Source organism: Mus caroli, unplaced genomic scaffold (genome assembly GCF_978045245.1).
Source record: "Mus caroli unplaced genomic scaffold, Mus_caroli_1 scaffold_3, whole genome shotgun sequence".
Taxonomy (NCBI): Eukaryota; Metazoa; Chordata; class Mammalia; order Rodentia; family Muridae; genus Mus; species Mus caroli.
The window spans coordinates 57,722,444-57,736,944 of NW_028227258.1; the positions used below are offsets into that span (position 1 = coordinate 57,722,444).

The 14,501-nt window shown below is 34.5% G+C and overlaps 1 protein-coding gene across 3 annotated transcripts in view; it reads left to right on the top strand.

Annotated features, from left to right (window-relative positions):
* Sycp1 (synaptonemal complex protein 1) overlaps positions 1–14,501 on the top strand; it is a 108,720-nt gene that overhangs the window by 78,395 nt on the left and 15,824 nt on the right. For all 3 annotated transcript variants that reach the window (XM_085835263.1, XM_085835265.1, XM_085835264.1), the window contains 5 exons: positions 4,487–4,603; positions 5,206–5,316; positions 6,489–6,581; positions 7,057–7,131; positions 13,398–13,454. In XM_085835263.1, the coding sequence (XP_085691389.1) occupies positions 4,487–4,603; positions 5,206–5,316; positions 6,489–6,581; positions 7,057–7,131; positions 13,398–13,454 (453 nt within the window). The remainder of the gene's footprint in view (positions 1–4,486; positions 4,604–5,205; positions 5,317–6,488; positions 6,582–7,056; positions 7,132–13,397; positions 13,455–14,501) is intronic.

The following is a 14,501-nucleotide window of genomic DNA, read 5'->3' on the forward strand; positions in this document are numbered from 1 at the left end:
ATAGTAGTATTAGGTTTTCTCCTAGACCTGTGTTTCAGTTTCTTGGCTATTTTAGCAGAGTCAGGTATGGATTTTAGCTCCTGGAGTGGGCCTAATCCACTCAGAAATTGGCTGGATCCTTCCATAACATGTGTGTCACTGCTGGCACCAGTATATCTTTACAGGCTGGTTGCTATAAAATATGGTTATCTTGTACAAAGGGTAGAGACCCATCAACTCTTTAGAAAATAAAGCCCTACAGTGTAAGTCTGTGATGTTAAGAGCCACATTTTGTATTCTTTTTCTTTAGGAATGATTGATATTTCATAAGTAATCAATAAATATTTTTGAATCTTTAGTGGGAAGAAGTAGTTGTCAACATAATAAAAATGAATACTTTGTTGAAAATAAAGTATTTTATAGTATCTTGATGTGGCACTTGAAACAAAGGTAAAGATTGTAATAAAAAGGCAGATAAGAATTATAAACTTCTGAAAATCATATAGAAAAGTAGTCAATAGATACATTTTATAATTATATACCTGAGTTCTTAGAGATGAAATTTACCAAAAATATTAATAACAGTGTTATTTATAGTAACACCAAATTGAAGAGTATACAGCTATTCATTAGTAGTATGAAATTCATTTTAGAAATTATCCTAAAATAACCTAAAATTTGAACTTTGAGCTGAAAAGTGGAATATATTATGAAACAAAAATTCATATGGTCTTGATCATACATTTTAAAAATGAATAAAATGTTAATAAAATTAAATCTGTATAGGTAGAAATTTCAAGGATTACAGAAAATTTTTTTGAAAAGAGAATAGTACCTCATAAGCTTGTAGAATAACACCAAGTGTTTTAAAATTTGTAATTAGAATCTCTGAGGAAAGAGGAGAAACAAAGGACAAAAGGGAATTATTTGTGGGGGACTTATTAAATTTTTCTTTATTTATTTTAAAATAAATTTATACTCTGACAATTTTATACATGTTTATGATATATTCTGGTTACATTCATTTCTCAGTTTTTGTCTTATACCCCTCTCATTCTACCAATTAGCCCTGCTTCCACCTAGTACCCATCTCCTTTCATTTTTGTTCGGTTTTTGCTTTGTGACCCAGTGGATTTAACCAGAGTGTATGTATATGAGTAGGAAGATGTCCACTGAGGCATGAGTAACTTGCCAGTGACATTACAAAGTTTTTGGATTTTGATTAAAAAAAACCTGAAAAACATAAATTTTTGGGTATCAGCAAGCTCTAAACAAGGTAAGTAGAGTGAAAACTTTATCAAGTTTTATTAGTCAAAGTGCTAATCAGACTGTAGAACTGTGGTACAAATGATGATAATGAACACAACACAACAAAGGAATGGCATATATAAAATGCTGAAGGAAATAAGCTGTCACTATAGACCTTTTTTACACAGAAAAATTAACATTAAAATCTACGCTAGATTTTAATGCATAGATTTAAAATCTATGCAAGAAGTGTTGAAAGAACTCTTGAGGCTGAAAAAAATAACATTAAACTGAAATCTAGATTACTGAGAAGAATGAAAAGCACCAGAAATGGTAAATATTAAACATACAAAAATATGACCGATTTTATATTTTAGCACCCTCCCTTAATATTTTAAGGGATACACATATTGCTGCTTAAAAATTTTCAGAATTAGGCATTGTAGAGTTTATAAGTGCTACATAAGTTTATATAGCACCTAAGGCTCAGGGAACATTGTGGAAAAGGGGACAGAAAGACTGTAAGAACTAGAGCATAAGGGAATTTGCTGTGAGATTATGTCTTCTAATAACATCAGAAGCTACATCCATAAAGTTTCACTAACATGATTACCCAGATGTGAGCTGAACAAAGATGATACAAATGGATGTGCCAAATTGCATAGGGAAAAACCCACAAGACCTGAACCCCTACACATCAAATTCTAGGCAAGTAAGGAAAGCTGGGAGTGAAAGAGGTAGTTTTCTCCACAGAATAATACACCACTTGGTTGAAAAATATACGTACAGTGAACATTATACAAACTGAACAGGTTATATTTAGGTGTATGTATGCATATACATATACACACATGTATGGATACAATGATAATGGAAAAGCAGACCCTGAATTTGATGAGAGCAGGGAGAGGTACATGAGAAGTTTGGAAGGAGGAAAGGGAAGGGAAGAATGTTTTAATTATAATCTCAAAACATTTAAGGAATTAGGCATTGTAGAGTTTGTAAATTGATAATGTCTATCTAGCACAAAGGATAGGGATGAAAATATAACTTTTTATATATGTGCATAAGATATATACATAAGATATATTTTTTCATTTATTTATTTTTAATTAGATATTTTCTTTATATACATTTCAAATGCTATCCCAAAAGTTCCCTATACCCTCCCTCCGCCCTGCTCCCCTACTCACCCACTCCCACTTCTTGGCCCTGGCATTCCCCTGTATTGGGGCATTTAAAGTTTGCAATACCAAGGGGCCTCTCTTCCCAGTGATGGCTGACTAGACCATCTTCTGCTTCATATGCAGTTAGAGATACGAGCTCTGGGGGTACTGGTTAGTTCATAATGTTGTTCCACTTACAGCGATGCAGACCCCTATCTTCTCCATCTTCTCCCCTATCTTCTCTATCTCCCCTGTGTTCCATCTTATATGAAAGCATCCACTTCTGTATTTGCCAGGCACTGGCATAGCCTTATACAAGACAGCTATAACAGGGTCCCTTCAGCAAAATCTTTCTGGCATATGCAATAGTGTCTGGGCTTGGTGGTTGATTATGGGATGGATCCCCGGGTGGGGTAGTCTCTGTAACTCCTTTCATGGGTATTTTGTTCCCTATTCTAAGGAGGAATGAAGTATCCACCCATTGGTCTTCCCTCTTCTTGATTTTCTTGTGTCTTGCAAATTGTATCTTGGGTGTTCTATGTTTCTGGGCTAATATCCACTTATCAGTGAGTGCATATCTAATGACTTCTTTTGTGATTGGGTTACCTCACAAAGGATTATATCCTCCAGATACAGCCATTTGTCCAAGAATCTCATAAATCCATTGTTTTTAATAGCTGAGTAGTACTCCACTGTGTAAATGTACCACATTTTCTGTATCCATTCTTCTGTTGAGGGACATCTGGATTCTTTCCAGCTTCTGGCTATTATAAATAAGGCTCAAATACTATTTGATCTGTTTTGTATAGTTCCTCAAATAACTATTTGTTTTTGAAATTTATCTAATACTTTCATGGTATATATATCCTTTGCTTTTTTGATGCAAAGCGTGTACCACAGATGTTCTTAAGAACATATAATTAATTAACCCTGAAAAATGTGGAAAATGAGGAAACATATAAAACAGAAAAAGTATTAAATGATACTTACTGGGTTAACAAATGGCTCAGTAGCTAAAGGCAACTGCCACTAAACCTGAGAACCAGAGTTAGATTTTTGGATCTACATGGTACAAAGAGAAAACCAACTCCTACAAGTTGTCCTCTGACCTTCACATGTATGTGGTAGTACTCTTCTGACCCTCTCTTTATAGATAGGTAAATATAATAATGTTTTAAAATACTAAAACAATTCTTATAAATATTAAGAATACTTGTAGCTACTTTGAGGAGAGAACACATATGCTATACCCAGCAAAACTCTCAATCAACAGATGGAAAAAACAAAATATTCCAGGACAAAACCAAATTCAAACAGTTTCTATCTACCAATCTAGCCCCCCCAGAAGGAAAACTCCAACACAACGAAGGTACTCATACCAATGAAAAGACAAGATACTAAGCATCTTACAACAAAGCCAAAAGGAGAGAACCACAAGCACATAAAGTTACTTATAAAAACAAACGTATCAGGAATCAGCAGTCATCTGTCTTTAATATCTCTCAATATTAATGGACTCAACTCACCCATAAAAAGACATAAGCTAACAGACTGGAATGCATTTTTGGTTATGAGCTCCTTTCTGGGTGGGTTAGCCATATGAGTTTTCTTCTAACTGCAGCACTGTTGCTACTGTCTTTATCATCACAAGGGACATAGTGGACCATTTTATTTTCATGTGTCTTGGTATATTTGCAAGTTCGCGTATATAGTACACTTACATGTTTCACTTTGAAGGAGAAACTGAAAGCTACTCAAAGTTGGATTTAAAGTTTAATTCAATCTGACAGAATTTGCTAGGGCCTATCAGTGGAAGCTTGTACATATTTTATGGAGCATTACTTATAATTTTTAAGTAAAATGCTTTGAAATAAAAAATGTGGTTGTTTTATATTGTACTGCTTGGCAAGACTAAATACATATTTTAAGTGTCAAGTTAGACATTAAAAATTGAAACACATATCTATGTGAAAAATGTAAGAGAATGATTCAATCATAATTTTCAAGAATCTTAGGGTTTACAACACAGGTGAATATGGACTATTTTCAAGTAGTGTGGAATTCACTAAAATTGTTACTTTCTTTACTTATAGGTCAGTAAATTAGAGTTGGAATTAGAAAGTACCAAGCAAAGATTTGAAGAAATGACTAACAGTTACCAGAAGGAAATTGAGAACAAAAAGATATCAGAAGAAAAGCTTTTGGGAGAGGTAGAAAAGTCTAAATATGTCAAGAACTTATTGTGCTAAAAATGTTTGTTGATTAGCTTTAAAAATTAGTACTTTTGCTGGGGAGTGGTGGTGGTGGTGGTGATGGTGATGGTGATGGTGATGGTGCATGCCTTTAACCTCATCACTGAGGAGGCAGAGGCAGGTGGATCTCTGTGAGTTTGAGGCCAGCCTGGTCTACAGTGAGTTCCAGGACAGCCAGGGCTACACAGAGAAACCCTGTCTCCAAAAATAAAAAGAAGTACTGTTAACTTTTAAATTGTTATTTAACAAGTTTTAGTAGATTTATAGTAAGAAAAGTTATCAGATATAGAACACATTATTCTAAGTATTTAAATGTTGAGTAATGTAATTTTAAATTTTTAAAAATATTTATGAAAGTATTTATAATACATTTTACTTTTTGAAAAATCCTAAAATAAATAAAAAAGTGCTTCCTTTTCATTTGTTTCACTTCTAATTTTCTGCTGTTTTAGTTTTATATTTTATGATGATTTTTAAATGGAAAAGTTGAATTTTTAAAATGTTGTATAAGGTTTAGCACCAATAAATAAAAAGAAATACTTTTTTAAAAAATTTGATAGGTTGAGAAAGCCAAAGCAACAGTTGATGAAGCTTTAAAGTTACAGAAAGAAATTGATTTACGATGCCAACATAAGATAGCTGAAATGGTAGCACTTATGGAAAAACATAAGGTAACAATATAATAAAATTAGCACTTAGACCGTATTTGTATTAAAACGAACTGAAGGCAGTCTTCTAATTTATCAAAGAAGTATTTTCTAGATAATAGTTACTAATTATAGCTTGAATATTATTGATCCCCTGTTTCTCTAAGTTCAGATCTTAACCATCCAAAGTTGAACTGAGGTGCTACTTTCTCTAGTAAAGAGAAGTAGTCATGTTTTCTGAATTCTTCTAGTAGTCTCATAGCACTTACCATCTTTTATCAACTACATACCCAGGATATTTCTCATTAATATTTCTGTTGGCTAAATGTATGTAACATTTACAAGCTGAACAAATTTTATCAAGGGAATAAATAAATGAAAAACTTATGGTTGTGAGTGTAGCTTTTTAATGGCTGACCCATCTCTCCAAATTGGGAAAAGACTTAATATTTGTTGTGAGTATATTTTATTTTTGAATTGTTTGGGTAATTCTTCTTTTAGGAAAGATTCCTTTTCCTTTAAATTTGGAAAGGAAGTAGGGTACCCTTAACTATTAATTTTTAAAAATTGGTACCAGAATCTAACATTATTATGAAGTAATGTATTAATAGGAATTTGAATGCAGACTTTTAGTAATATTATAAGCTAATAGATTACATTTCAGTCCAGTGCAGTTTATAGTCCATAATGAAGAGTTGTTTTGCCTTTGTCCCAGAAGAGCCTCTTCAAACTGATAAGCAAGTCCGTTTGGCCTGATTTGAGTAGTCTTTGATTTTTTTTTCTTGTCATGACAAAGAATTTTAAGGCTTGTATTGCATTTCTGGTCTTAGATTTGGTGTCAATAACTTTTCTAAGACATCTTGGTGTTATATTCATATGGAAGAAGACTGACTTTGTAGCCCAGGTTGGCATTAACCTTGTGGTAATCAATTCCCAGCCTCCCAAGTTGTAGGTTTATGGACATGGTGAACTTACCCAACTTGCTATACTTATTAAATGATGAAATTTTAGTGTTTCCAATTAAAATAACTATTTCTTGTTGTGTTACACTATATTCTAAATTTGTTTATGTTTCACTGTTTAGGTTGTTAAAATATATATGAAGGTACATATTCATGTAAATTTATAGTGACACTGTTCTTCTGTTGTAGCGTACCAATCTTACAAAACATCTTTTCCTTTTTTGTTTAATACAGCACCAATATGATAAGATTGTTGAAGAAAGAGACTCAGAATTAGGACTTTATAAAAACAGAGAACAAGAACAGTCATCAGTGAAGATTGCTTTGGTAAGATACAGAGGAAATATCAATAAAGGCCAACTCTTAAAATGCCAGGATTGAGAAAAAAGAATAACATTAAGTAGAGCCATTATATTTGATCTGTAGAATCTGAAAGGATTACTTATTTTCTAGTTGAATGCTTTTCCAATTTATTTTACATTGTAGCCTAAAGTGTCCTTTCAACGGAGGTGTTAAAAGGTCAGTTAAAATGAATTTAAAGCCTTGATGTTTAGGAGAGGAGAGTGAGATAGAATTAGAGAATATGAGTAAGTGTATGTTTATATGTATACATAGACCATTTTAGTCCTTAGATAAAATTATGAGAATCTTGAAACTTACTTACATTGAGTGAGGTTATGTTCTGTTATCAATGTTCATATTTTCTGAGTTCTAGAGCTGAATTTATTTGGAGTACTGGATTACAGTTTCATTGATTTGAGAAAATGTAGAAGCACTTATGCACTTCTTTATTTTTCTTTAGGAGACTGAACTGTCTAATATCAGAAATGAACTTGTATCCCTTAAGAAGCAACTTGAAGTAGAAAAAGAAGAAAAAGTAAGTTTTGTGGCATTACATATAAGATAACTGTAGGATTTTGGTATGGTTCAACTTGATGTCTTATAAATGTTACAGAATATTTTGAAAAAGTTTGGCAATTAATAGTAAGAAAATACAGCTTTTCTTTATCTTTCCCTACAAGTATTTTACATATTTCATTAAAAATATATATACTTAGAATAATAGAAATGCTTTCAGATATGCAGTATTTGTTTGAGAAATATCTCAAGGGTTGGAGAGATGACTCTCAAGAGCATATACTTGATTGCAAAAGATCCAACTTAAGTTCCCTGCACCCACTGCAGGCAGCTCACAGCTGCTTATAATTGCAGCTGCAGGGGGAAATCAAATACCTCTAGCCTCTTGTGGGCACCTGCACTAGAATGCACATACCCAACTCAGATAGACACACAGAATTAAAAATAAGTCTTAAAAAGGGAAATACTGTCTCATAGTAAATGCTTGTATATTTAATAAGAGTTTTCAAAAAACTATTCAGTTATAGAAAATATTCTTATATCCTTATGGTATTATGTAGTTTTTACGAGGTGCTATGACAAACACTTAAAATACCAAATCTTTAAAAATTTTTTGTATGGCATATATTCTGCTGAGCATAACTAGCTTAATAATTATTAAACATCATATGGATGTTTAATAATTTTTCATCATATTTACTGTGTTCTTTTTTGTAGTGGTTAGGTTATATATTCAAGGTTACATAAGAAACTAGAATATCTAGAATTAGTTTTATTTTGCATGATTTCAAAACCTGTTCTGATAGTAAAATATTGTTTCAACTTGAAGCCTCGGTAACTTTGTTCTGTACTTAAGTCCTGTATCTTTTTCTTTATGGGGAAAAATCTTAACACAATTTATGTGTTAAAATGTCAGTTTTTAAAGTATTCTCATATATACATGTATATATACACATGTATGTATTGTTAGATCTAGTGGGGAAACCCCCACCCAATTCCCGATTCGGCGTGCACCCAAAAAATCATGAAGGACCATCTCTTGATGTAATTACATGAGGACGTTTAATTACGGAGCTCCAGACCGACATCCATCCCACACAGGAGATAACGGATGTCGGCCATGAGGCTTGAAAGCTAGGGGTTTTTATGGGGTAAGGGGCTTAGGGGTGTGGAATTCAGCATAGCGACACACTAGTGGCTTATTCAAACATTAACAGAAAGATTACAAAGATCAGGACTTTGTTCCTGTGGGCTGGGGGCTTATCTTATCATAGCAACCACTTGATGTATGACTTTACCCGGCACCAAGGGGCAGTAGACAGAGGGGAGGTTCCAGCCAGGTGGTGTTGACTCAGATAATATAGCCCTGCTGGTCCTTGCATACCTTTTCATCTTTACAGTCAAGATGTTCTTAGGAATGCCTTAACAACAGCCCTGCCCTGGCATGCCTGGGGGCTGTTCTGCTTTGCTCTCAATCCCAGGCTGGGGCAGTGGGCTCCTAAACAACTCACAAGTTACAATATTTCATCTTCCTTCAGTATTACATATATACATACACACACATATATACATATTACAAATTTACTTTCTATTATATCATAAGTTTTTAAACTAGGATTATGTCTTATCTGATTTTTTAAAAATTGTGTATTTTTAATACATATCAGTTAAATGAGTAAACTGATTTTCATTTCACCTGTAATGACATTAATACTTACCTTTATCCTATAGTTTAAGTAGAAAAGTCCTTTGGTGTTTTTGTGTTCTTGATTAAATGGAGCTTTCTTTTTTTTTTTCTTTCTTTTGAAGATTTTAAAAATTTTATTTTAATCTTTTTAAATGTTAATTTTTTATTAGATATTTTCTCCATTTACATTTCAAATGCTATCTCCTTTCCTAGTTTCCTCTTCAAAAGTCCCCTATAACCCTCCCCCTGTTCTGCTCCCCAACCCACCCACTCCTTCTTTCTGGCCCTGGCATTCCTCTGTACTGTGGCATATAATCTTTGCAAAACCAAGGGCCTCTCTTCCCATTGATGGCCGACTAGGTCATCCTCTGATACATATGCAGCTAGAGACACAGCTGTGGGGGTACTGGTTAGTTCATATTGTTGTTCCTCCTATAGGGTTGCAGACCCTTTCAGCTCTAGGGTACTTTCTCTAGCTCCCCCATTAGGGGCCCTGTGTTCCAGCCAATAGATGACTGTGAGCATACACTTCTGTATTTGCCAGGCACTGGCATAGCCTCACAAGAGACAGCTATATCTGGCTCCTGTCAGCAAATAAAAATATGAAAATATGAATTTCCTTGCTGATTTTTCTTTCAGATTTCTAATTTTTCCACCCATATAGCTGGTTTTCTTAGGCATTTTGCTAAGAGAATAGAAAAAGAACAAAGAAGAAAAACATAAAGATATCATAACTATAAGAAAGATGAAAGATAAATTAGATAACATAAACATATAAGGGTTTAAAAATAAGAAAGTAAAAATATTACTAAAAGTAGACATTGTGGGCAGAAAAAGAAAATCAAAGTGTACTGGCTAGTTTTGTGTCAACTTGACACAACCTGGAGTTATCATAGAGACAGGAGCTTCAGTTGAGGAAATGCCTCCCTGAGATCCAGCTGTAAGGCATTCTCTCAATTAGTGATCAAGGGGGAAAGGCCCCTTGTGGGTGGGACCATCTCTGAGTTTATAGTCTTGGTTCTATAAGAGAGCAGGCTGAGCAAGCCAGGGGAGGCAAGCCAGTAAAGAACATCCCTCCATGGCTTCTGCATCAGCTCCTGCTTTCTGGCCTGCTTGAGTTCCAGTCCTGCATCCTTTGGTGATGGAACAGCAACGTGGAAGTGTAAACTGAATAAACCCTTTCCTCACCAACTTGCTTCTTCTTGGTCATGATGTTTGTGAAGGAATAGAAACTCTGACAAAGACACAAAGCTAAGGAAAAGATTTAAAACATTGTTTTTTTATTTTTTTATTTTTTTTAAAGATTTATTTATTATTATATCTAAATACCCTGAAGTTGTCTTCAGACACTCCAGAAGAGGGAGTCAGATCTCATTACAGATGGTTGTGAGCCACCATGTGGTTGCTGGGATTTGAACTCAGGACCTTTGAAAGAGCAGTCAATGCTCTTAACCACTGAGCCATCTCTCCAGCCCTAAAACATTGTTTTAAAGTAAGAAAATTACACTAAATAGGCAGTTTTTTTAAAAAGAAGGAAGAATTACTCACAAGGATAGAAAAGGAAGCAGTTTTAGAGTAGCTTCCTTGTTGGTTATTGAAAATCGGAGGCTGCAGCTATATGCAATAAGGTGGAAGTTATACTTCTACTCTTCACTGGTAAGAAAGTTTCAACATTATATGGTCTGAGATTTAGTGTTAACTAAGAATCAGTGTTTGATTATAGCTGCCAGTGGCCACAGGTTAATGGGTTCCTGAAAGGAAAGCTGGGGATGGATGGGAAGGATGACTAGAGTTGAGCCAAGGACCCATCCCTTTGTTTTGACTGGGTTTTGTTCTTAGTTTCAGCTGGATTGAGTTGCAAAGTAGGTTCTTTGGCATCTCAAGGGGGCAGGCAGTTCTCAGTTCTCAGGCAGGAAGATGTAAATGTAGCAAAGCCAGACTCCTGGCTCCACTGTCAGAGGAGGTTTGTTTAGCCAACTCAAGGCTAGGGGAAGAGCACATTTGTTTACCCACTTACAAGTCTGAAAGTTTTATTCTCTGTACACAAATAGTAAGATAGATAGAATTTTATTTGTGGTGTTATTACAGATACTGCAGAATGCTTCCATAAGACTTACCTTCTTTGTAAGTTATTTTTAAAATTTGGACACAAGACTCTTTTATACTTTAGTATCTTAAGTTAGTCATGTTTACCAAGACTTATTTTAGGAACATTTTACTTATTAATGCTAGATAGGGGACCTTATTAGGTATTTGGTATTAAGGAACCATGATCAGTTAGTTACTACCAGAGACACATGTTCGTATATGAACTAGTTCACACCTTTGAAACACATTGTATCAGCTGGTTGTACTAAGAGTACATACCAGAAAAATTTATAGTTGTGACTGTGTAAGCTGTGAGAGACTTTCTCTTTACTCTAGAAACCAAGAATAAATAGATGCAATATTGCTAGTTTAACAAATATACTTTGTCCTAGAGTACAGTATTCTAGCTCTTTAGAGTAAATTCCAGTTGTCAGTATAACCAAAGACTAACCACTTATAGATGATGCATAAGAAGAAAGACAAATGTTATTAATATTAACCATTTTACTGCCAAATTATTTCATAGTAAAGTGATTTCTTTGGTTAGGAGCAATATTGTGGGAGAGAGAGCATGGCATATAGAAGGTGAGTGATTCAGTGTGGCATGATACTGGCATAGGCATCATAAGCAGCAAAGCAAGTTTGTCAAAAGTTATACACATGAAGAGAATTTAGCTTCTCTGATAACTTTATGCTTCTGGGAGGCTATCACTGGTCTGTTTTATATATCACTGTCATTAAAAATGTTCTAAATGTCTTAGTTTAGGTTTCATTGCTGTGATAGACCATCACCATAAGAAAGGGTTTATTTCATTACATACTTCCATATCATAGTCTGTAATCAAAGGGAAGTCAGGTCAGCATCTCAAGCAGGGCAGGAACTGATGTAGAGGTGCAGAGGCTGTGCAGGAGGCTTGCTCCCCATGACTAGTCAGCCTCTTTTCTTTTCTTTTCTTTTCTTTTCTTTTCTTTTCTTTTCTTTTTTCTTTTCTTTTCTTTTCTTTTCTTTTCTTTTCTTTTCTTTTTTCTTTTCTTTTCTTTTTTCTTTTCTCTTCTCTTCTCTTCTCTTCTCTTCTCTTCTCTTCTCTTCTCTTCTCTTCTCTTCTTCCTTTCTTTCTTTTCCAATTTTTTATTAGGTATTTACTTCATTTACATTTCAAATGCTAGTCCCCTATACCCTCCCCCTGCCCTGCTCCCCTACCCACCCACTCCCACTTCTTGGTACTGGGGCATGTAAAGTTTGCAAATACCAAGGGGCCTCTCTTCCCAGTGATGGCCAACTAGGCCATCTTCTGCTACATATGCAGCTAGAGAAACAAGCTCTGGGGTTACTGGTTAGTTCATATTGTTGTTCCACCTATAGGGTTGCAGACCCCTTCAGCTCCTTGGGTACTTTCTCTAGCTCCTCCATTGGGGGTGCCTGTGTTCCATCCTATAGATGACTGTGAGCATCCACTTCTGTATTTGCCAGGCCCCGGCATAGCCTCACAAGAGACAGCTATATCTGGGTCCTTTCAGCAAAATCTTGCTGGTGTATGCAATAGTGTCTGCATTTGGTGGCTGATTATGGGATGGATCCCTGGGTATGGCAGTCTCTGGATGGTCCATCCTTTCGTCTCAGCTCCAAACTTTGTCTCTGTAACTCCTTCCATGGGTATTTTGTTCCCAATTCTAAGAAGGAGTGAAGTGTCCACACTTTGGTCTTCATTCTTCTTGAGTTTCATGTGTTTTGCAAATTGTATCTTGGATATTCTAAGTTTCTGGGCTAATAATCCACTTATCAGTGAGTGCATAATCATGTGAGTCCTTTTGTGATTGGGTTACCTCACTCAGAATGATGCCCTCCAGATCGATCCATTTGCCTAGGAATTTCATAAATTCATTGCTTTTAATAGCTGAGTAGTACTCCATTGTGTAAATGTATCACATTTTCTGTATCCATTCCTCTGTTGAGGGGCGTCTGAGTTCTTTCCAGCTTCTGGCTATTATAAATAAGGATGCTATAAACATAGTAGAGCATGTGTTCTTCTTACCAGTTGGAACATCTTCTGGATATATGCCCAGGAGATGTATTGCGGGATCCTCTGGTAGTACCATGTCCAATTTTCTGAGAAACCGCCAGACTGATTTCCAGAGTGGTTGTACAAGCTTGCAATCCCACCAACAGTGGAGAAATGTACTTTCTTAACACCTAAGGGAAAAGCAGACTAAATTTCTCAATATAGACTATGATTTAGATTTTTTGCAACTTGTAGTTATTTAGGTACTTGTCTGTAACCCTTACTCTGTAGTTTTTTTTTTTTTTCATTCATTTCAAATTTTAAAAGTAAGAAAGTTGAGATTCAAATCTTAAAGAAACTCACTAGTTATTTCACAGATGTGCAGGAGGTAATAAAGAACTAAGAGATAAAGCTATATAAAAACTCTGTAGAAATGATTGTTTAAACTGTTTGTTTTAACTTGTGTTAATAGTAGTATTTGTTATATAATTTGCTATTTATTTTTAATAGGAGAAACTAAAAATGGCAAAAGAAAACACAGCTATTCTCAAAGATAAAAAAGACAAGGTAAGAGTTTTATGCCATTCTATTTTTTAATAAGCAATATATTTCCAGTTCAAGATGTTGGACCTAAGCCCTTATGTGTGTCAGGCAAATAAATGTTCTGCCTCTGGGATATAGCTCATTTTTCAAACAATAATTAGAAATAGTTCTTGTTGCTCATAACTAGAAAAATAACTTTAAAAATATATCAAATTTTGTTTCCAAAATTAATTCTTGTTATATTAATTCAAAGGCATTAGCTAAACTTTTTTTATACATTTGATATTTTGTTTTGTTTTGGAGATTTAGATATTAGTTCAATTTAATTCTTTAAAAATTTATTCTGTGTGTATATGTGTGTGTGCACATGCGTGTGTGTGTGTGTGTGTGCGCGCGCGTGTGTATGTGTACATGCAAGAGTTCCTGTGTGAAGCAGAGGACAATTTGTGGAAGCTGGTTTTCCTTTCATCATGTGAGTCCTGAAGATTGGATGAAGGTCAGCAAGCAGGCTATTTGCTGAGCTACCTTACCATATAGAGAAAAATAATAATAAAACAATAATAAATAAAAGAATAAAATGTATTTATAGAGCTCTCCAACGTAAGGAAGTTTCATTGTGGGGATGAAGAGTTAATCTAGAGCCTCTGACTTACAAGTGTTGGGTTCAGTTGTTCTCTTCTTCACAATGACATGTCCTTTTAGCAGACATCGCTATGATTATAATTACATTGAAGTCAGAAACAAAGTAGTCTGGAAATAACTCAGTTGTTAGGCATAGATAATGCCACAGCTTTGTGATCTTTGAGTTAAAAGAAGAGAAGGAAGTATTGAACCTGTTTGTGAATACTTGGTGCTTTATTTTCCCAGAGACTGCATTAGATACTTGAAAAGATTATCATTGAAGATATTACGTACTAAAATTAACCAGCAACATTATAGTCAGTGCAATAGCTGATAAGATGAAAAAAATATAGTCACTAATATTCTTTTATAGATTTAGAACATTCATATAATTAAATTATATATTATGTTTTCCTAGAGATAGGCTAATTCATGTTTAATTCTATAATA